Source organism: Pelodiscus sinensis, chromosome 1 (genome assembly GCF_049634645.1).
Source record: "Pelodiscus sinensis isolate JC-2024 chromosome 1, ASM4963464v1, whole genome shotgun sequence".
NCBI classification, from domain to species: Eukaryota; Metazoa; Chordata; order Testudines; family Trionychidae; genus Pelodiscus; species Pelodiscus sinensis.
Window position 1 is genome coordinate 205111833 of NC_134711.1, and position 22924 is coordinate 205134756.

Sequence of the window (22924 nt, forward strand, 5' to 3'; positions counted from 1 at the left end):
CTCTGAAGTGAATGGGAGTCTTTGTGTTTGTCTTTGATGGGAGTTGGGATGGGCCCTGTGAAAAAAAATTAAACCATTGTGATGTTAAAAGCTTCTTTATCATGAGCAGCTATCATAACACAATGAACAATGCAGAAGAGGGAAGCAATTAAACCATCTTCTCAGAGTGCTCTGAAGCAGACTGTTTCAGGCACTTGAGTTTTTTCCCCTTTTCCCAGCCTATATTAATACGTGCATGTCTCTCTAGAATTTCCTAGGGCCTCAACATCCAGTATCTGGTAATTTGTAAGTGTTAAGTAAAACGCTCACTGTGTTTGATAACTTATTACCTTGAAGTGAGCTAAAAGCACGAGCTGATACAGCTTGAGCTAATGTGCCAGGCTGTTAAAATGTGGGCACTTTAACAGACTCACAAACCTCTGACAATTGGGAACAGAGGAGAATGCCCAATATACAGTGACCAGTGGGTTAATTAAGTGTTGATTCCTTGAGGATTGCCAAAAATGAACTGGCTAAGAGCATATTAGTCAAACATTAAAGTATCATTTATTAATCAGCATTTGGCAAGTGCTGACAGTGAGGGCTAATCTAGCAAGCCTGGGATTGTTGCATGGAGCCAACATTTACTTGTTCATTTCTGTAAAACAAAGGCCTGACACACACAGATATTCTGACAAGAAAATGAAACTTCATTTTGTCACATGGCCTAGGTCCAGTTTAAAAAGTCAGTCCCCATCACAAACGGTTAGTGGTACAATTGCATTCCCAGATTCTGACGAACAAAAGCTAGGCACACCATCTCTGCCCATCATGGACCTATCCTCCAGGAATGTATCTAGTTCTTTTTTGAACCCTGTTATGGTCTTAGCCTTCACAACAGCCTTTGATAAGGAGTTCCACAGGTCGACTGTGTGTTATGTAAATAAAATCCCTCCTTTTTTAAAAACTTGCTGATTATTAATTTCATTCAGGAATACATAGTTCCTGTTTTATGAAGAGTAAATAATACTTCCTTATTTACTTTCTCCACATCAGCCATGATTTTACAATGCTCTGTCATATTTCCCCTTAGTCATCTCTCTTCTAAGATGGAAAGTCCCAGTCGATTTACCTCTCCTCATATGGCAGATGCTCCATAGCCCTAATCATTTTTTGTTGTCCTTTTCTAAACCTTTTCTAATTCCAGCATATCTTTTTTGAGATGAGGTGACCATATCTCATGCAGTATTCAAGATATGGGCATACCATGGATTTATATAACGACAGTATGATATTTTCTGTCCTAGGTATCCCTTTCTTAATGATTTCCAGTGTTTCCCCCACATGATACCAACCTTGTTTGTAAAGTGCTTTGAACTCTCCTTATGTGATATGCCTGATCACCATCTGAGAGCTATGTAGAGAAGTGTTGGGGAGCAGTGTTGTGTACCAGAATTATACAGCTCCTTACACAGATTCTGAATGGTCTGCTAACCTCCCTTCCCTGCCGATTTTCTGCAGCATGTTGGGTCTTCAACACCTTAGGAAGGGGGCTAAGTTTGGTGCTGAAGAAGAATAGCATTAAACAGGTGAGGGGGATGGAAGAAAAGGAGACAGCCAGATTTAATAGATGAGAAGAACCTTAGCAGAAATGGACTATATAGTTTTAAAGCAATTACACAGGGGGCTCAGAAAAATCCTTAATTGATGATTTGTAGAAATGCAATAGATGAGAAAATAGTATCAAACCATCCTTAATTTTTTGACTTGTTTATGTTTGACAAATAAGACCATTCAGTAAATTACTGGCCTGCATAGAGTTCCCATTTTAAGAAAAGTAAGGGTTGATTTTGCCTCTCATATCCACTTTTATCTTCACTGTGGATCTCTGTTGGATGTTCTGCACTTGGTCTCACACCAAAACGTTGGACAGCAATAGAAGGTTCACACAAGCTTTGTTTAAGACTATACAATAATTTCTACTCTGTAGCAACCTACAAGGAACTTGAAAGGAGAAATACAGATTACGGGAGGGAGGGTTTGGAGAAGTTCCAAAAAGTTAGTCTGTGTGCACATAGCTAGAATACTGGCTGCAGATCAGCATGCCTGCAAATAGCTCAAGAGCCACTTTCATTTTAGCAACATAAGCATTGCTCTGCTACCAATAATGCAGGCTGGGTCTGTTTGTGAAACTGGCTAAAAATGCATTTTAAGTTAAATCAATTGTAAGCCTGTGTTTTGTGCTGGTATTCTCTTAGCTCTAACCTATGCTTAAAGCTTGTTTCACTAAGATGTGTTTTACTGCTTCCCAAAATAGCTTCCTTAGCAACTGCTGCAATTCTGAAAAAGCATGCTAGGGAAAGTACTGTGGTCATGATTAAAACGGTCTTATTTTTAACAGAATGTTAATTAAAATTTAGAGAAGGAAAAATGTGTTTATTCTTAAATCACCAGAGGCTGTTGTCTCTTGATTCCCGCCCCCACCCTCCCGAACCTGTGAAACTGGGCTAACAGTGCTTACTTGCCTTCTAAGGGCATTGTGAGGATTAATTAGTTAATATTCGTACAACCCAATAAGAAATTAAGTAGTAAGCTCTATATTTCACAAGACTATTTCCCATCCATCCTCACCTGCAGTTTCATGTTGCAATTGCATGTGTCATCCTGTAGCTGGTGCCTCACTTATAAATGAGAATGGCAATTTCTTGCAGCCCTATATAAACTATTAAAATAACTAGTTGCATCTGGAGTCTTTTTTGGCTTGTTTGCACATGGATGCTCTATTGGCCCTTAAAGTGGGTGCCTTTTCCATTTCCATCCTTAAGTCTGGGCCAGACAAGGCCCTAAGGTTCTCCCCCATTTATTTTGTAAATATTTGTATATTCTGTCAGGTCTTTGGCACTCTTCTTATAGCTGAAGGTGGGAGAACAGTGTTTTCTTGGCATAATGCCACTCTGGGCTGTGAATCATGCACCAACAGTGCATTCAGACGGCACCCCCTTCAAAGTCAAAGTGTGGAACCTGAGCTCCCCTGATTCATGCAGTGACTCATGCAGTGGCTGCCCTAACCTGAGTCTTCATTGCCAACTTAGGTCATGACCATTCTTCCACCTAGTAGCTGGCTAACAAAAAAGCTTGTTTATTCTTGTTGCTTATGCTTTGTTTGTCTGTCTCCTGGGATCCAATCCTTTCCTGGGATCAATGACAGTAATTTGTGACAATGGCAGCTGATGTGGGTAGAGATGAACAATGGCAGGTATCTGCATGCTGCCTGCTGTATTCAGTATCCTCAATCACTCAGTTAAATTACTTATATTTGCCCATACACAGAAAGCATTTATCCTAGATTGTCACTGCCCTGACCTTTTTTAAAGCCAGAGTCAATATCACAGAAACAATGACTCCAGCAGATAATTATCTCTAAGTAATTAATACTACATAAACAAACCAATACCTGGAAAAAATATACATTTCCTGCACCCAAAAGATCACTACCCTGCTAAAAATGGTGATGCAGCAGGAAATTTGCCCATGCTCATCATGAACAAAATTGCATGGTTATGTCATTAAAAGGCAAATCTAGGATACCAGAATGCCTGCCAAGTACAAATATCACAGAACCAGAACACAATGGATATATTATAGATAAAAGTGTGATTAGGAACTGAGTCTCTAGTTTCCTGTGTAGTTGTGTCAACACTGAACTATCTAAGCCACCACCCATATTCTAGGTTGACAAGTAACATTATTTTAACCCAACTAAGCATCTACTCAGCCATCATTGCAGCTATACCAACCTACAGCAGTAAAACCTGGCAGTTTAAGAAAACAGATGCTTTGAAGATAGATGTGTTTAATTGTAAGTGCTTGCGGAGAATATTAGGAATAAACCATGATCAAAGAAAAACAAAGGCTGGAGGTCAGGAAAATGGCTAAAGCGAGGTCTTTATCACAAATAATTTGTAAGAGAAGGCATCAGTGGCTAGGGCAGTGTTACAAATGGATCATAGAATCATAGAATACTAGGACTGGAAGGGACCCTCAAGAGGTCATCGAGTCCAATCTCCTGCCCTCATGGCAGGACCAAATACTGTCTAGACCATCCCTGATAGATATTTATCTAACCTACTCTTAAATATCTCCAGAGATGGAGATACCACAACCACCCTGGGCAATTTACTCCAGCGTTTGACTATCCTGACAGTTAGGAACTTTTTCCTAATGTCCAACCTAAACCTCCCTTGCTGCAGTTTAAGCCCATTGCTTCTTGTTCTATCCTCAGAGGCCAAGATGAACAAGTTTTCTCCCTCTTCCTTATGACACCCTTTTAGATACCTGAAAACGGCTATCATGTCCCCCCTCAGTCTTCTCTTTTCTAAACTAAACAAACCCAATTCTTTCACCTTCCTTCATAGATCATGTTCTCTAGACCTTTAATCATTCTTGTTGCTCTTCTCTGGACCCTTTCCAATTTTTCCACATCTTTCTTGAAATGCGGTGCCCAGAACTGGACACAATACTCCATCTGAGGCCTAACCAACGCAGAGTAGAGCGGAAGAATGACTTCTCGTGTCTTGCTCACAACACACCTGTTAATGCATCCCAGAATCATGTTTGCTTTTTTTGTAACAGCATCACACTGCTGACTCATATTCAGCTTGTGCTGAATAGTATGGTCCACTATAACCCCTAGATCCCTTTCTGCCGTACTCCTTCCTAGACAGTCTCTTCCCATTCTGTATATGTGAAACTGATTGTTCCTTTCTAAGTGTAGCACTTTACATTTGTCTTTATTAAACTTCATCCTGTTTACCTCAGACAATTTCTCCAATTAGTCCAGATCATTTTGAATTATGACCCAGAGCAGTCACAATCCCTCCCAGCTTGGTATCATCTGCAAACTTAATAAGCGTACTTTCTATACCAATATCTAAATCGTTGATGAAGATATTGAGCAGAGCCAGTCCCAAAATAGACCCCTGCAGAACCCTACTAGTTATACCTTTCCAGCAGGATTGTGAACCATTAATAACTACTCTCTGAGTATGGTTATTAATGATAATCATAGCCAACTACTGATTATGGTGCCCAGTTGGAAGCCAGGAAATCCAGCCAGAAAGAGGAATAGTCCTAAGTTGAATGGGAAGCATATAAGTATCAACGACATAGAAACAAATAATTTGAAATGGGAGGATTTAGGTCAGATGGCAGCTGATAAGCAAGCATGGAGAATGTGGTAAGCCCAATGTGTTGAAAAGCATGGGATGGACTAAGGTAATGTCTATAGAGTAAGTAGATGACTCAGAATGCTTAACACAAAAACACAATCATTTCTAGCCAGACACTGGCTCTGGGAGTTGTGTTTCATCTTTGCATGGTATGTGTACAGAAGGGCGGTGTCTACACTGGGCCACTTATTCCGGAAAATCAGCGGCTGATTTTCCGGAATAAGCTGCGAGCTGTCTACACTGGCCCTTGAATTTCCGGAAAAGCAACGATGCTCTACTGTACAAAATCAGCCGCTATTCCGGAAAAACTATTCTGGTCCCGCTCGGGCATAAGTCCTTATTCCGGAACACTGTTCCGGAAAAGGGCCAGTGTAGACAGCCCAGTAGTCTTTTCCAGAAAAAAGCCCCGATCGCGAAAATGACGATCGCTGCTCTTTTCCGGAAAAGCGCGTCTACATTGGCCACAGACACTTTTCCGGAAAAAGGGCTTTTCCGGAAAAGCAGCCTGCCAATGTAGACGCTCCTTTTCCGGAAAAACTGAAAACGGAATAGTATTCCGTTTTAAGCATTTCCGGAAATTCATGCCAGTGTAGACACAGCCAAGATGTATGTAATCACACTTACAACTATTATTACTTCTGCCTCCGGCTTTATTGAACAATACACATGGGGCTGGTCTTAATAGCAAAACAGTTAAAAAATAGTCAAATATTTTGAGGAAATAAGCTGGTGATAGCAAGAAGTAGTTCTAGCATCCCAGTTGTACTTCCTTTTCCTGTTAAAGAGTACAAGCAATCTACATTTCCTTTCTACTCCCCATTTGGTATGATGAAGAATCTGCTGCACAAGAAAGTCAAAGAGCCCAAGGGAATGAGAACAGCTGTATAGAATAACGATTTGCTCATCCTTAGCATCTACTACTATCTAAAGATCTTAAAATGCTACAGACAGCCATTTTAATAACACAATAATACTGTTTGTAGAAAATATTATAGAAGTTCCACATGCAGGAAAAATGAAGCACAAGGCAATTAAATAACTTCTCCAAAATCATACAGGAAATCAGTGGCAGACCCAGGATCAGAACAACGGGATTAAATCCTGGCCCTATTGAAGTCATTGGCAAAATCCCCATTAGCTTCAGAATTTCACTCACAGCTCAGTTAGGCACCTTTTAACTACAGAACTATTCCTGCCATAACATTCATTCCCATCTAACTGCTGTGATGCCTAGTCATGTCATTCATCTTTGTTGTCTCTGTTTTCCACTTTCACCAGGAATGTTTGTACCAACACAGAGAACCGAAGGTATCTCAACATCAGATATTATTACTAGAATTGTACGAGACTATGATGTCTATGCCCGACGCAACCTCCAAAGAGGATATACCGCCAAAGAGCTGAATGTTAGTTTTATAAATGTAAGTAAGCACATCTTCTCTTCTCTCTCTTCTGATAGTTTCCATTAGAAGCCCAACCTTGGAGTAGGTATTAAGAGATGCTAATTAACCTCTCCTACTTTGAAAAGGATGATGGAAGAGAGCAGGAGCTGGTTCAAACTAACTGGGAATAATGCACATTGTTTGGTTTGGGATTTATTTTTAGGAAATCTTGGCAAGTATCAACTTCACACGTCATACCATTTGGCATTGTTCTTGGAAACTGTAGCTTTTTGAGTAAAGCCAATACTCCCGATTCCCATTGTGCTTCTGAATTAGTGCATACTTCTCATGGAGTTACTGCTGACTTAGTAACACTGCTGCTAAAAAAAGCTTCCAGCCATGAAAGGAAGACAGTCACTGTCTCTGCAAAAGACAGCCTGGAATTTGACATTGTTTCCTTATTGTTGTTGTGATGTAGCCAGATGCCAGAGATAAGAAGGAAAAGGCATAGAAAGCACAAAAGTGATTATCTATTTTCTTCCTCTACAGAGCAATTACTATAAACACACACACACACACACACACACACACACACACACACACACACACATATAAAGTGTGTGACATTCAAGTGAGCTTAAAGGGTCCAATGTAAGCTCAGGGGCAAAAAGGATGTTTATGGTGAGCCACTGTTTTGACAGGTATTGCAGAGGTCAGAGAGCAATGTGTCAAATCAGATAACGTGTGACACAAAACCTAAAGAGAATGGAGTGAGTTAAGGAGCCAGTAAAAAAGCTTAGTAATTGCTGAGGAATGGTCTGGGGGATGCAGTACAGGGAACCCCCGCGTTACAATGGCCCCAGTTGCAACCTTCCACACTTGCGACCATTTTTGTAAGTGCAGAAGGGGCCAAAAACCCCTAACTTATGTCCTTGGCCCGTATTTATGATGGTGCACAGCGCCTATCATAAATGCGGGTTCAAGTTATGATGCCCCCGACTTGCAACACTTCCCCAGGAACCGATCGCGTTGCAAGTCGGGGGCCGCCAATATTTCAAATTAAGCAGCTTCTAACAACAGCACTCTGTGCTGTCCATGAAAAGGGTAAAGATGTGAAGGAAATCTAAATTTACTTTCCTTCCTTTTCTCTTTCAAGTCTTAGCAGCATAGCCCAGTGAATCTGACATTATTGGAATGCTCCTCTGCACTGTACCAAATTTCAGGGCTTCACTCATTCACACTAATGACTGGGAAAGCAATTGTGAAAGCCATTGTGAATGATTATGGCTAGCAATGAGGAACAAAAGAACAATGAATCCCAAAACATATTTTTCCCAGTTATACGCTATATACAGGAAAGCTGTATTTATTATTAGCTCTCCATTTCACAATTTGCTGTAAAGAGAGAAACTCAAGCAGATATTTAGCTAATTATGAAAAAAAAAGTGTCAAAAGTACTTTCAAGGTATATCTACACTTGCAGCCTAATTCGAACTAGGGATGCAAATGTAGGCATTCGGAATTGCAAATCAAGCCTGGGATTTAAATATCCCATGCTTGATTTGCATGTTTCCGGCCGGGCGCCATTTTTTAAATTTACAAGCCCGGACTAACTGCCTGTGTCTACACGTGGCAGGGAAACGGGCGTTTGAAATAAAGCCCTATTTCAAACTACCTGTTATTCCTCCTACAATGAGGTTTAGACATACCCTAAGGGTCTTACACCCATCTCTGAGTCCCCCTGACAATTTTTGTGGGATTGTAATGATATTTCCTGCTTTTTCTTCACTGCTCTACAGCCAAAATGCTTCTGAAATAAATGTAGTCAAACTTTACTAATTCTGGGTCACTGAGAACGAAAATGATGCTTAAAATTGTTGATTGGCTCTAGTTTTCAAGATATGCTATTGGGTCAGTATATATGACCCTTGACTTGCGAATGGCGGAGGATAAGTGAGTTATAAAGGGAAGGGATCTCAATTTAAACCAGAAATGACTAAAATACATCTTTGACTGGATCTATTAATAAATCTATGACTGGGTTTGGACAGTACTTGCTTTTTAGGCAAAACAATGAATGATGCAATCTGAAGCTGGTATTGCGTCATACATTATATGAATTGAATCATGTTATTCCTAGAAGTCATGGATGATGCAATCATAACGAAGCTTACATCACTCTGCTGAACAAATTGCCCTATATCAGCTCTAGAAATCATACACTGTCGTGCTCTCTTATTTGTCAGTGTTTGATTTTGCAAAGGGACACATTTCTGTTTAGCCAAAGTGAGCAGAGATGCCTCGTACTTGTGTGAACAGTGCAGATAACTTTTGCTATGTTTGTGGTGAAGTGACTTTTGCATCACAAAAGCGCAGTATAACCACTATGGTTAAGAAAGCCTATCACCTTTATTTTGGCTGCAAAATTGGAGATCAGGACAAGAAGTGGGCCCCACACATATGCTGCAACACTTGTGCAACAAATCTTCGCCAGTGGTTGAACAGGAAAAGGAAATCTATGCCTTTTGCAGTGCCAATGATTTGGAGAGAGCCAACAGATTATACGAGCAATTGTTATTTCTGCATGGTGCCTCCAGTTGGGAAAGGTGTGTCAAAGAAGAAAAAGTGGACTGTGCATTATCCAAACATTCCATCAGCTATACACCCAGTACCCCACGGAGAAGGACTGCTGGTTCCTGATGCACCAGAATCACTCTCACTTGAGTCAGACGAGGAAGAGGAAGAGGATCAAACTTCTGGTCCTGAACCATCAATGTCACGGGACCCATATTTTCTCCCATCCTCCTCCTCTGAACCACACCTCATAACACAAGGATAACTGAATGACCTTGTCAGGGATTTGGAACTACCCAAGAGTAAGGCAGAGCTGTTGGGCTCCAGACTACAGCAGTGGAATCTCCCAGCAGGTGATGTTAGGGTTTCCATGTTCCATGACCGTCAAAAAGATCTTGTCCTATTCTTCTTCATGGAAGGTAATCTTGTAGCCTGCAACAACATCAATGATGTGATGGCAGCCCTCAACATCGTTCACGATCCAGATGAGTGGAGACTGTTCATTGATTCATTGAAGACGAGTCTTAAAGCTGTTTTCCTGCATAATGGCAATGTTTTGCCATCAATTCCAGTTGGTCATGCAGTCCATATGAAGGAAACCTATGACAACATGAAACAACTTTTGAGGTGCATAAACTATGACCAACATCAGTGGCAGCTGTGTGGCGATTTGAAGGTTGTTGCTCTCTTGCTTGGTCTGCAGACTGGATACACAAAGTACTGCTGTTTTCTCTGCTAATGGGATAGTCGTGCAAGAGATTCCCACTACATCAAGATAGATTGGCCACTCCGACGTCATTGGAGCCTGGGAGGAAAAGTGTTCAGCGTCCACCACTTGTTGAATCAAGGAAGACTTTGTTTCCTTACACATCAAGCTGGGTCTGATGAAGAACTTTGTCAAGGCCATGGACAAAGGAGCATGTCTACACTGGGGAGTTATTTGAAAATAACTCTCCTTATTTTGAAATAACAAGGCAAGCATCCACACTACCCAGCCTATTATTGCGAAATAACAACTGCTTGTGAAGAGGAATAAGCTTATTTTGAAATAGTTATTTCAGGAGTTATTATTTTGAAATAACTTATTCTGAAATAACTTGGTAGTATAGACATAGCCTTAGTGGTAAACTTGTGCCAGGGCAGAGCCCTGATATTTCTAGACTTTGCAGTTCATAGCCCTACCTCTGGGCTTGCTGTGTCAATTATAAAACTTAAAAAATGCCTTGAGACCTGGCACCTCTTTCACTAGAGGTGCATCTACACAGCACTCAAAACTTGAAATAAGATACGCAATTTGCACTATGCAGCGCCAAATTTTGAAATACAGCATTATTTCAAGCCATCCCTTACGTCTCATACAATGAGGTTTACAGGGATGGTGAAATGCACATCTGCTGTATTTTGAAACAGCGGGTGCATTCAAAAGACGCAGGGTAGCTATTTCAGGATAGCTCTGGTATCCTGAAATAACTTTGCTGTGTAGACATACCCTAAATGTCCCATTAGATGCCTGTCTGTCTCTTTAGACGCTTAAGTACCGATTATAAATCTGCCTCTTTCTCAAGCCAAATAATGACAGGCTGAGTGATACAGTTCTGCCATACTTGAGAGAGAATAAATCACAGAGACAGTATATAGATTTTTTTTGTAATATGCAGAGCTGGAAACACAGATGTAAGCATTTTTCTTGTCTTTGTTTCATATTTCATTTTGGAGTACTGGCTCTTATGTTTCCCACCTGATTGATCTGTATAAGGCACAAAATGAAGGGGCTCGCTAATTTAATTCAGGCAGTGACTCAGGATTTAGAGGTCATTCCAATTTAGGAGAATCCTTGGGATCCTTAGGTTTTCCTTACAAACCTTCATTGCATCCCAGATCTACTATATTACTAGTTTCTCAGTTCACATTCGAGGTGGAAGTGGGGGCATCTTGTGCATCCTTGTTGAAGACCTAGGGCTTCCTCATATTTCCTGCTGTAACTATGCACCCAAGAGGATCAATACTGCAGCTATTGTTTAGACATAGGAATGCTGAGTGTGAATTTGCTTTGGAATTCATCAAATCCATTCCTTAATTGGTCAAAAGGTATTACAGTTGCATAGCACACGCAGCATTTCTCCACTTCCCTTGTAGAGACTAAATGTCTACACTAGCACTTTTGTCGGACAGTGACCAACAGTGTGGACAGAGCTATGTCATTGGGTAATGGCTCTCTTGCGAACATAGCTAGTGCTACTCATTTGTGAGTGGTTTAATTATGCCTGAGGAAGAGCTCACTCCTGCCAGCAAGAGCAGCTACACAGGAGACATTTCAGCAGAACAACTGCAGCGGTACCGCGGGGGTACTGCCAGGTCTGTAGTGTAGATGCAGCATTCTGAAGTCCCTGCTGACATAGGGTTACAGTAGTTTAAAGGGAGAAGCTCTACTCTTCTTCAAAGGCTTCTTGTGTTTCAAAATAAATAAATGGGCATCAGAAGAAAATTAAAATGGGGGCATTTCTAAATTAAGGCTTGGTTGCCTATGATACTGTAGGGGTTATCCTGACCTAGCCGCTTTGGCTAGTCCTACTAAGCTACAAAGCAACTGTTCCTTTGTTGGTTATGCTTTTGAGGTACTATCGCTCTACATGTAAGATAAGATGCAATTGCTAATTCCATTAAATATTTAGCATAAAAATGACCTAGTAAAAGTATGGGCAAACTCTGGAAGTAATTCTAAAGTGGAACTGTAGATCTCCTTTAGCATTATTCCAGGGTGCTAATTTTTAAAAGTTCGGTTACACAAGAGTGTGTGCGCATGTGTGTGTGTAATTTGCATCTGCAATGTGGGAATTGTGTATGTAAATCAGGGGCATGAATGCTCATATATTTTGGAATATGTATTTGCATGGCCACATTTGAAAAATCAAAGCCCCGCTGACTCCATATTATATCTGATCAGTTAATCAAGTTTAAAGAAAATATGATTTTCTGAATGCCAACCCTGAAAATTTGAACTGGAAGCCTACCTGAATATTTTCTGACATGTTCTTCCTTACTAGTAGTAAAGATTCTACAACTACATTTTAACAATTCTACTGATAACACATGAGCTAAAATAGATTCAGTCACATGCACCTAACTACAATGCTAACAAGACCACCAAGAAAAATACGACTCTGGATATACAGAGGCAATAGATTCTCAGGTCACAAAAGGCCAAATTTATACTCCCACTTCTCTGACAAAAGACAAGCTTTTATAGGTTAAACTACCATAATGAAGCCAAAGAACATTTGTGTTAGAAGAAAATGAATTAGTTAATTACCGTGTAATCCAGATTTACTCAAATTCCAGTAAATTGAAGTTCCCAGACCACCAAAGTAGTTTATGAAGAGTGGTGCAAACAAACAAAAGTTCTTATGGTGGGGAAAGCGGGACCCCCTGCTCTTCTCCTCCCTTCCTTTCCCACATCCCACATGACCTGTGGAGAGAGGGGCTGGGGGAAGTATGGCAGCAAGAAGAGCTGCCGGCAGTTCTGCTACTTTCCTTGCTCTGCCCCTGCCAGTGGGGAAAGGAGCAGAACTGATGAGTCTGTGTATAGGGCTGGGGGGCAGGGCTGGCAGTGCCTCGCTGGTTGGTGGCATCAAGGAGAGGAGCAGAACACTGGCCCTGTACAGAGAGCCAATGGGAAGGATCTGGGGATGGCCAACAGGGAGTCTTTCCGGAATGTCCTACCAGCTAAAAATAATTGGCCAGTGCGGCATACCAGGCCATACCTCAGCCACTTGTCCCACTGGCTGTGAACTGACTGAAGTGCTGTTCTGACAGAGCTCGTCCAATCATCAGAAACAGAGCTTCAGTCCTGCAGAGCCTTTATGCATTGTACACCCAGCTGTGCTTCTGAGGCGTTTAAAAGCTTTGACTCTGAGAAGCGTGGCAGCTCTGAGAACCCACCCTTTTGCTCTTCTGCTGAGCTGCCCTCATCCATGGGCATTTCCTTTCTTTCCCTCCACTCCTCCACTGTTTGGGCAGCTGGCCGTTGAGACTAGACACACCTCTTCGATACAACCAGGAGACTGCTGCTAATCCAAAACCCCAACCATGAAGATTCTCTTCTGTTTTGAAGAGATCTCTTCATAGGACATACCTTAGACAGTAATAGCATCAGGGCTGCAGGCCAATATTGGGATGCATTGGTAAGAGAATGTGAGGAAGTTTGCATGTTTCCTGCTACATGCCTGAGGTATTAGTTCTTCACTTGCACAAATATTAAATTCACTTATTTTTCAAGAATATCCTATTTTAATCTATCTAGAGCTCTGTTTTTCTGCTGGGGAACATAGTACATGACAGGTACTAGATGATAAATGCTTTCAGACCATCCATACATTGGCATATGAAAATATTATACGTTAGTAGTCAGAAAAAGCTCTGTGTATTTAAGCAGTAATGACAAACTTTCTTCTTTCCCCAAACCCACTTGATAATTTATGTTTGTCTGTCCACACATACTTTTCCAATAGGAGAAGAAGTACCGCTTTCAGAACCAGGTAGACAAGATGAAAGAAAAAGTGAAAAATGTTGAGGAAAAATCAAAAGAATTTGTTAATAAGGTAGAAGAGAAGAGCCATGATCTCATTCAGAAATGGGAAGAGAAGTCCCGAGAGTTCATTGGCAACTTCTTAGAGCTGTTTGGACCCGACGGAGCTTGGGTAGGTACTTCAGTCCAGGAATTCTGCCTGCATTTGATTCATTCTTCTCTTAACACAACTCATTGGGATATCTGTAGAGATATACATGTTTTATGCAAGGCTCTATGGTGCACTTTTGTGAGTCACTTCTTTTTGTGAACAATTGCCCCAGCCACTTTCATCCAGGGAGCTCATGGCGGTTCCCAAAGGTGATTATAGTATTATTTACTGTTCTACATTTTGCAGTTGAAGAGACTGACACACAGACAGGTTGAGTAAGTCACACACACAAAATCGCCCAGTGACTTAGTGACACAGTCAGCAGTAGAACTCAGCTGAAATTCTGACAGCTATGCCCCATGAGCTGATCACTAGAGAGTCTGCATCTCATGCCACATCTAGAGATCATATGTCCCGAGTCTTCTGTTACATTGCAATTAGTTGCAAAACCCAGTAGTAATGTAAAGGCAATCAGTAGCTACACAAGCATTACTAAGATACTGTTAAATAATTTCTAATCAAATCTGACGTTATATTTTGTTCCAAGTGTTCCATACTCTGGGTCATGTAGACCTTGATCCAGCAAAGCACTTACACGTAATTTTTAGCATGAGTGTAACCACATGCTTCAAATTATGCAGGTGTGTAGATGTTTTGTAAGCCCCATCCAATACAGGCTTTCCACTGACCAACTCAGGGTGACTGACAGACGCTCTGGGCCCCTGAGCAAGGTAGGGGGCCCAGCTCCATGCTCCCAGAAGGGGCGGAGTCTTGGGCAGAAGGGGTGGGGCTGAGGCAGCCAAGCCCTCAGCACAGGCCTGAGTGCACATTGCTGCCCCCTCAGGCAACCCTCAGAGCTACCTGGAACATTGTGTGTGGCAATTTAAAGGACTTGGTGCTCCAGCTGCCACTGCTACATCGGTGGTAGCAGCAGCAAATGGGAACTCCAGGCCCTTCTGAATCACCAGACCACAAGAGAGCGGCCTCTTTGCCTTCCCTTCCCGCCCCCCACCCCATCGGTGGGCCTGAACCAACTGCAAAGGAACCGAGGGCAGCAGTATACATAATCAGCAAGCAGCCCACCAAAATGCCCCCAAGAGAACGTGAGCTGATTCAAAGATACATAAAGATTTAGTTATGCAGCCTCCATTCAATTCAAAGTGGGTCAAGTAGCTGACAATTTATGCAAGGCTTTATTCATTTATGGCAGGGGGGGACCCATGGACCGGAAGCCAGACCCTGCCCCCAGTTTGCCTAGATCAAGTACCTGAGGCACAGGGCTCCCTTCCCCCCAGCATCAGGGAGCCTGCAGTGGGGGTTCAGCCCTACACGCCCACCCCCAAAGTCCACAGTGAAAAGCACTTGGCTAGAACTACTGCTAAAGAACATTCATTTGCCCTCTGATTTAGGATGGCAGATGTAGAGCAGGAAACTGGATTCAATTTCATGCAGAGATATTTGCAGAGGAAATTCCCACAAAAGTGTCCATGGAGAATGAAATCAGAGCTGGCACTATTCTCAGAAAAGCTTTCATGTTACAGTGAACTGAGGTATTTTCAAAAACCATCGTCAGGCTTTGGAAGCATTTTTATTTTTTAAATAATAATCACTTGCTATTAGTGTCAAAACTGTTATTAACATTAATTTGCCACATCAGTGTTAGTTAGATGTTGCTTTGAATGTTGACATTATAGGTCCAGGAACTGTTATAGGCATGTTAGATTCCTAGATCAGTAATTTGCATTCCATTAATATGCTATTATTATAATTGCTATTTATGAAATAAAACACTTTGTGCTGGCATCACTTTTGTAAAAGGTAAACCAAGGGCTGGGCAAACCACTTAAAACCATAAACTATTTCTGGAAAAGGTCAAAATCAGCAGTGGGCAACCTTAACTAGTGAGTGGGCTGCACGAGTATCCCTCCTTCATTTGAGTGGGCTGCAAGATTGTCATAGCCAAGCTGGTCTTCTGTGATAGGATATTTTGCTAACTGCACTTGTGTACCTACAGTTTACAGGGTGTGCCAACTGAACCATAGCAGCGCTTTGACTGGATGCAGAGGGAGCACATGGCTCTCACAGTCAATGCTGTGTGCAATCAGCATGCACCTCACTTCACATGCCCTTGCTTTACATGTGTCGCTTTAGTAATGCCAGTATGAAAATAACCATGCAGACAGGAACCAATGGAATCTGGCAATGGTGAACTAAATGTCTGGTAGGCCACACATAGAACCTCAATGGGCCAGAGGGTGCCCACCACTGGTCAAAATGTTGGTTTTTAAAATTGCAAGGTATAAATAGAATTCATTTTAGATTTTGTTCACTAAAAGAGCTTTATACACAATTTATTTCTCCTGTGAGTCCCAGAGATGCTCTGACACAATAATGGTGAATGTGGTATAAAACACTAGGAAGAAAGCCCAACCAAAAGCTGCCTTGCAATCTCATACTTGCATAGTGCAGTACAACGTTAAGCAGACCCTCTGAGTTCAGTTGTGGTGAGAATGAAAAAGTTCTGCTGGCAGACAAGAGTATAACCCCCGCAGGTGCTCTGGGTTAGAGTATACTAGTTGAAGAAAGATGCTCAGAAAGGTACATGTGTTTTACAATAAAAATGTCTACAAATATCCTCAGCAAAAAAACAACACTATTGGAAACTGGTGTAAAAAGCAGTCCACTCAGTTCTCTAAAGAGGAGGTCTCAGATTCTGGAGAGCAGTTCTGATCATTGTAGGGACTATGTTTGACTGGCCAGAACCCAAAGTGAGACATACTGCTATAGCTTATGGTCAGTCTAATCAAAAATCCAGGATCCTACATTTAATGCGCAATATACTTTCAGTCAAGACCTTGAAGTCCACCTACAATCCCATTGAAATGTCCACACTGTCCTGTAGAATCAGAAGCAGCTGCAGACCTTCAGAGAGAGTTTTTCAATGTTCAGGCTCTTTCCAGTTCACTTTTATTTTGTAAAGAACATGAGACTTCCCTACGCAGTAATGCAGCTTTTCCATAGTTCCAGATAGCTTGCTAAAGCCAGCAAAGATTTTGGCACTGATTGTGATGATAGTGACTGGCTTTAGCAGACCGTATGATTTCCTCTCCAAACCATATGGACTAAAACCTTTCATTGGGACTATTACTGCCACTGATAGAGATGCGGCTAAAAGTTTGGGGGTCTTTGCCAGTATGGAATACAGTGTAACCGTTCTCCACACTAGTTAGCACTGTTAACCTTTTCCTGCCTAAACTGGTCCTCTGCTTAGTAGGCTGGAAGCTTTTATAAAGAGTAAAAACATCCTGCTAGTAGGGTTGCCAGGTGTCCAGTTTTGACCCAGACAGTCCAGTATTTGAGGGTTCTGTCTGGGAAACAAATTGAGAAAATACCGGACATATAAAATACGCAACTACGCGAGGCAGGGGCAGGCCCAGGGATGGGGGCGGGAGGGAATCCCCGGGGCCGGACTCGCTCGTGCTTCGCTGGGACCATGCGTGGGATGGGTAGTGCCCCAGGGATCTGCCTGCACCTTGGTCATTCCTGCTCCCCACTGGCCAATTCTCTCCCCACGCTTCACCCCACCTCCCCAGCCAGCCCCGCTCCCCACCAGCCAGTTCTTCCTCCCCCCTCCCGATCTCTCCCAGCCAGCCCTGCTGCCCCCAACCAGCCCTGTTTCCCATCAGCCGGTTCTCCCCCAGCTCGTCCTCCCGATCTCCCCCGCACTCCCCAGCCATCCCCGCTGCCCCTGCCCCCCCTTTCCCCCGCCAGCCCTGCTTCCCGCAGATCAGTTCCACCCCTCCCCCCCCCCCCACCACCACCTCTCCCGGCCAGACCTGCTCTCCTCCACACACCTCTCTCCCCATTTGAGATCAAGTGTGTCCGGTATTTTTTTTAAGCCACCTGGTAACCCCGCCTGCTAGCCCAGGAGATTTACAAGGTGCTGAAAAGTTCAGCCCTAGTAAGTAGGACAGGAGTATGGACACTCGGCCACTGGGGGATACAAACCTGAATATTCTGCTTAAGTTGAACTTATTGATACCATATCCTCTTCCACCATTTGGTTTTGCTGCCAAAAGCAGAACGTGACATTAAATGGATAGTAACTAATTAATTGTTAGAGGCTATGTCTAGAAAAACTCAGCCAGATCCAGGGAATGCATCTGCTCTTCTGCTTTTTTTTTTTGTGGAAGAGCAGACACACTCTCTTGGAAGCTCTGTCTTCTTCCTCCCACAAGGAAGAAAGGTTCTTCCGAAAGAGGGTTTTTCCAAAATTTGTCCCAGTGTAGACGAGCCAAATTTTGGAAAAGCCTCTTCTGAAAAAGCTATCGGAAAAAGGTATGCAAATTGCTAAGCACAATTTTCATACCTTTTTCCAATAAAGACCCATAGTACAGACATAGCCGGAATTCTATCCAGCTATAAGCTAGCATGTAAAATTGTGGTTAAGTCTCTGCAGTTAATTCAGATTTGTTATTCTAGTTTAATACTTTACTCCATGGGCCAGCAGAAATCAGGAGAGTAGTGGGAGAAACTAACTTATTCCCTAGAGGTAAAAAGGGCCTTCCATTCACTTTAGCAATACCTCTAGCTGCTGTTAGAATGATCTGAAGAGCTCCAAAGGCAGCCATCCAACCTTCCAGAGGGAACATTGCCACAGCACAATATATCAGACTTATGGAAAAAAATTAAACTGAGAACAATTATGGAATTCTTGTGTCTTCCAAGGGGAAAAGCAAAACAGAAAATAATCAGCATTGTGCATATTCAAAATGTGACATGGCACAGTTGCTATTTATGTTTTTTAATCATGCTACATTTTATATGGGAGCCCCTTATACACGTTCATAAATTTATCCTTCTTGCAGCCCTATGACTGATTCAAGAGAGAAGCATTGCTATCTCTGCTAGAAAATAGAATAGAAAAGTGGCTGAGCAATCACATAACCATTCAAGAAGTATAAAAGTCTCAGAGGGGTAGCCATGTTAGTCTGTAACTTTAAAGAAACAACAAGTAGTCCTGTGGCACCTTAGAGACTAACACACACACACACACACACACACACACACACACACACACACACACACACACACACATTATCATGAGCCTTCGTGGGCAGAACCCACTTCCTCATATGAGCAGAGTCTGTTTTGCCCATGAAAGCTCATGATACTACATATATGTAGTATCATGAGCTTTCATGGGCAAAACAGACTCTGCTCACTGGAGGAAGTGGGTTCTGCCCACAAAAGCTCATGATAATATATGTGTATGTGTGTGTGTGTGTGTGTGTGTGTGTGTGTGTGTGTGTGTGTGTTAGTCTCTAAGGTGCCACAGGACTACTTTTTGTTTCATGTAAGAAGACTCTGAGGCTATGTCTACACCCCTTCTTGCGCAAGAAAACCCTTCTTGCGCAATGCCAGTATTCCTGAAAATAATTGGCATAACAGCATTGCGCAAGAGGTTTTTTCTTCCACAAGAAGGGGCAGTGTAGACAGCTCCTTCTGGCGCAAGAGCCTTTTCTGCAAAAATGGCAGCTCATTAGGTATGCAAATGAGGCTTGGCGATATTCCATGCTTAGCCTCATTTTCATATTTCTCACGCAAGAAGCCATGAGCATAGACATAGCCTGACAGAGCTGAAATAGATCCACTGTATTCCAGTACAGGAGGCTACTTATAGCATTAGAAACATACAATGTGCCATTTTAGAGCCAGTCGTTCATTTCATTTAACCCTTGTCCAGCCTTCAGCACATACCACATACCACATATTTAAAGGAAAGTTAAAAACTGAACCATGGTATATCTTGCCAATTATTCCTCTTTGGAGCCATGGAAAATGAAATCCAACTTCAGGTTTTCCGTTAAGGGTTTCTAGCCTGTATTTATGAGGTGTGTGTGTTGTGGTTAGATGTGTAGACCCCCACCCAGTATTCAAGAGGGACAGAATTAGTACTCTAGCACTGAGCAGGCAGAGAACACACATCTCCATCTTGTGCATCAGTGAAAACCAGCCATGAGAAGTTCAGGTGGATTCCACTGGAGACAGGGAGAGGTTCTAGGAGGGAAAAAAGCACACAGCGGCTATGTCTAGACTGTGAAGAAAAATTGGGAAAAGATATGCAAATTGCAAACAGAAAATAATCAGCATTGTGTATATTCAAAATGTGACACAGCACAGTAGCTATTTATGTTTTTTAATCATGCTACTTTTTATATGTGAGCCCGCATATATATTTTTCTGCTTTTTCTTTGGAAAAGGCTTTTCCAAAATTTGGCCCATCTACATGGGGCCAAATTTCAGAAAAACCTCCTCTTTCAGGACATCCCTTCTTCCTTATACAATGAGGATGCTGAAAGAACACATCCTTTTTTTGGAAACTGTTCCGAAGAAGTGGACATGTTCCTTGGACATGGCATAGGTTTTCCGGGATACCTTCGGTATCCCAGAACACCTCCACAGTGTAGACAGACAGAGTTTGGACAAAGAAAACCAGCTTGCTGAGACAAAAAGTGACTCAGAAGCCTAACATGTCCAGCTGAAGTTGCACCTAAGTGGCTGAAGGCAAGTCATGCATATACAGACCAGAAACCCCTAAGCAAAAGCCTTGGATTGGATTTAATTTTCCATGGCTCTGAAGAGGAATAGTGGGCAAGGTACATTACAATTCGTTTTTTATTTTAATTTTCCTTTGAAATATGTGGCACTTGCCAGTGCTGGGGGCAGGATAAAGGTTAGCTGAATGAATGGCCTCCTCTAATGGGGCATATCATATGTTTTTAGTGCCATGCATAGCCTCACAGTAAGGAAGTCTTGGGACATGTCTACACAAGGAAATTGTACTTTTTAAACCTAAAGTGTGCTTTTAAATCTTTGTCATTAAACTCACGCAAAAGGCTGTATGGACACACTTCTTTTGGTTTAAACTAGTTTTATTTAGATTCTTTAACCCCAAATAAGAGTTCGTGCCAGTTTGGCAGGTTTGCATTACAACTTTTGCTTGTAGACAGGCCATAGTCTTTTGATCACAATTCTGGCTGCAAGAAGCTACTTGCTCTGTCTCTGTGCAGACGAGGCCTATGGGTTATAGGTAATCATGTGCTAGCTAACATATTTTAACTAACCACGTTTTTAAACAGTAATGTAAACAGGGGTTAACACCTTTCAAACCCTGTTCTTGTCCAGTCCTAAAAAAAGAAGCCCAGGGTTGGTCAAGAACATTCTTGCCAAAAGTATCATTTCTGCCCCATGAGAGTTACAATGTGATAGCTCACACACATTTACATGGGACCTACATTTTGCTCTGTACTAGAGCACAACCCAGCTACATGTCATTGAAGGAATTATCAGTACAATTCAGTGACTCAGCCAGCAATGGGAGCTCCACAAGGAGTAGCCCAGACAGCAACAAGCATTCAGTCATCACTGCTGGCTACCACAGCAAAACAAAGGTTTGTGCATACATCACATCAGAGCAGTCCCGCTGACTTCAGATGTGAATAACCACCCGGGCTGCCCAATCTGGCCTTAATGTTGCGATGACTTTTGACACCTGTGGGTATGATAGAGCCAGCCCAGCTATGTGAGAGTGAAGTGGAGTCTGTTCCGGCTCATCCAGGAACAGCACAACTAATTACATTCTGCCGTCATCACCTCCTGGAAGACCTGCAGAATGGGCAATGTAGCTAGAAAGCTCCCAGCAGCACTTTTGCATCCACACTAGTTTGTTGGGTACCAGACCCATTTGCCTGGTGAAGTGTGAGCATTTGCTCTGCAATGGGTGGGCACAAGACACAGAGGGCTCCTGGGTGCCATATTCACAGGCCATATTTCAAAGCAGAAATGCATGTTAAGCCTCTCCCTTATGCAGATAACTGTTCACATTTGACCTCACAGGTCCTACCCCTCCCTCTCCACTCCCGTTCTTGCACCCGACTCATAAAACCTCTTTTTCAAACTCCTTTTCAGAAACAGATGTTTCAGGAGCGAAGTGGCCGAATGCTCCAGGCCTTGTCACCGAGGCAGAGCCCCACCAGCAGCCCAACGCGCGGCCGCTCTCCATCCCGCTCTCCTTCGCCACCATCGCCCTGGTTGTTCAATAAAGCCTCACCCCCTACCTCTCCGAAAGCAGCCTCAGCCTCCGTCAGCAGCATGAGCGAAGGCGATGAAGATGAGAAGTAAAGGAAAACTATTTAAATTTTTTTAAAAAGACACCAACGCTCATATAACCTACCAGTGGCTGGGTGGGGAGGGACCACATCCAGCTGTTTCTGACAGAAGCAAGTGCACTCTAGGAAAAGGCATTGCAAGGGATGAGATCTCAGCAACAGCTCACTCTGGCCTCATGTCCTCTTGGGGCTCACACACACCCGGACAACTAACTGACACATGAAACCTTGGAGCAAATACTGGTCACTACTCGCTGGCACCAGGCAAGAGACTTGGGGGCATTTGCACTGATAGAGGAATAGTCAGCCTCTGAGCCAGACTGAATGAGCAGGTGCGCAGCATGCACCTAGCATGACCTGGTGATATTAGGGGCTTGGTCTCATACAGTCATCCACTTCCTGCCCACCCTTCCAAAGAAAGTATCCTGATTTTCACACTTGCTACTTGCTCTCTGCTAGCCCTGAGCCATGCCAGAACAACGAGGTACCTTGCCACAGCGTCAAAACATTTCTTCAGGCCAGGAAATGTGTGGTGTCTTTCAAAATTTAAAAATAAATAAATAAATAAAGCTTAATCATGCCAGTGGAATGGGGATCTGGCTAGTTGGCACTGGAGAGACCTTGAAGAGATTAGGCGTAATGACTGTTGGCTGGCCAGGCCTTTGTCAGGGCATGTTCAAATGTTAATATAGTGTGAATCCCCTTTGCTTTAGCCAATTTCACTCCTTGTTTCTAGTGCCTCAGAAGCCACCTGTTATGTTCTGGTTTTCTTTGCCAGGTGGCTTTGAAGGTTCTGGCATAGAACAGCGAATGGCCCGGCTGGGATTTCTTGTCGGGGGAAAAATATTTTAATGATTTGGGCTATTTTAGTGAACACCTTAAGAACACAAAAGCACCAAAGCCCCTAAGCAAGA

The 22924-nt window shown here is 42.6% G+C and overlaps 1 protein-coding gene across 3 annotated transcripts in view; it reads left to right on the forward strand.

The window, feature by feature from the left end:
• PCYT1B (phosphate cytidylyltransferase 1B, choline) overlaps positions 1 to 22054 on the forward strand; it is a 51650-nt gene extending 29596 nt beyond the window's left edge. For 2 of the 3 annotated variants that reach the window (XM_006112515.4, XM_006112516.4), the window contains exons 6-8: positions 6486 to 6628; positions 13672 to 13860; positions 21811 to 22054. In XM_006112515.4, coding sequence (XP_006112577.1) covers positions 6486 to 6628; positions 13672 to 13860; positions 21811 to 22023 — 545 coding nt within the window. In that variant the 3' untranslated portion in view covers positions 22024 to 22054. Of the gene's footprint in view, positions 1 to 6485; positions 6629 to 13671; positions 13861 to 15248; positions 15390 to 21810 lie in introns of all 3 variants that reach the window. The other variant, XM_025190250.2, reaches the window with a different exon arrangement.
• The last annotated feature ends 870 nt before the right edge of the window (positions 22055 to 22924 follow it).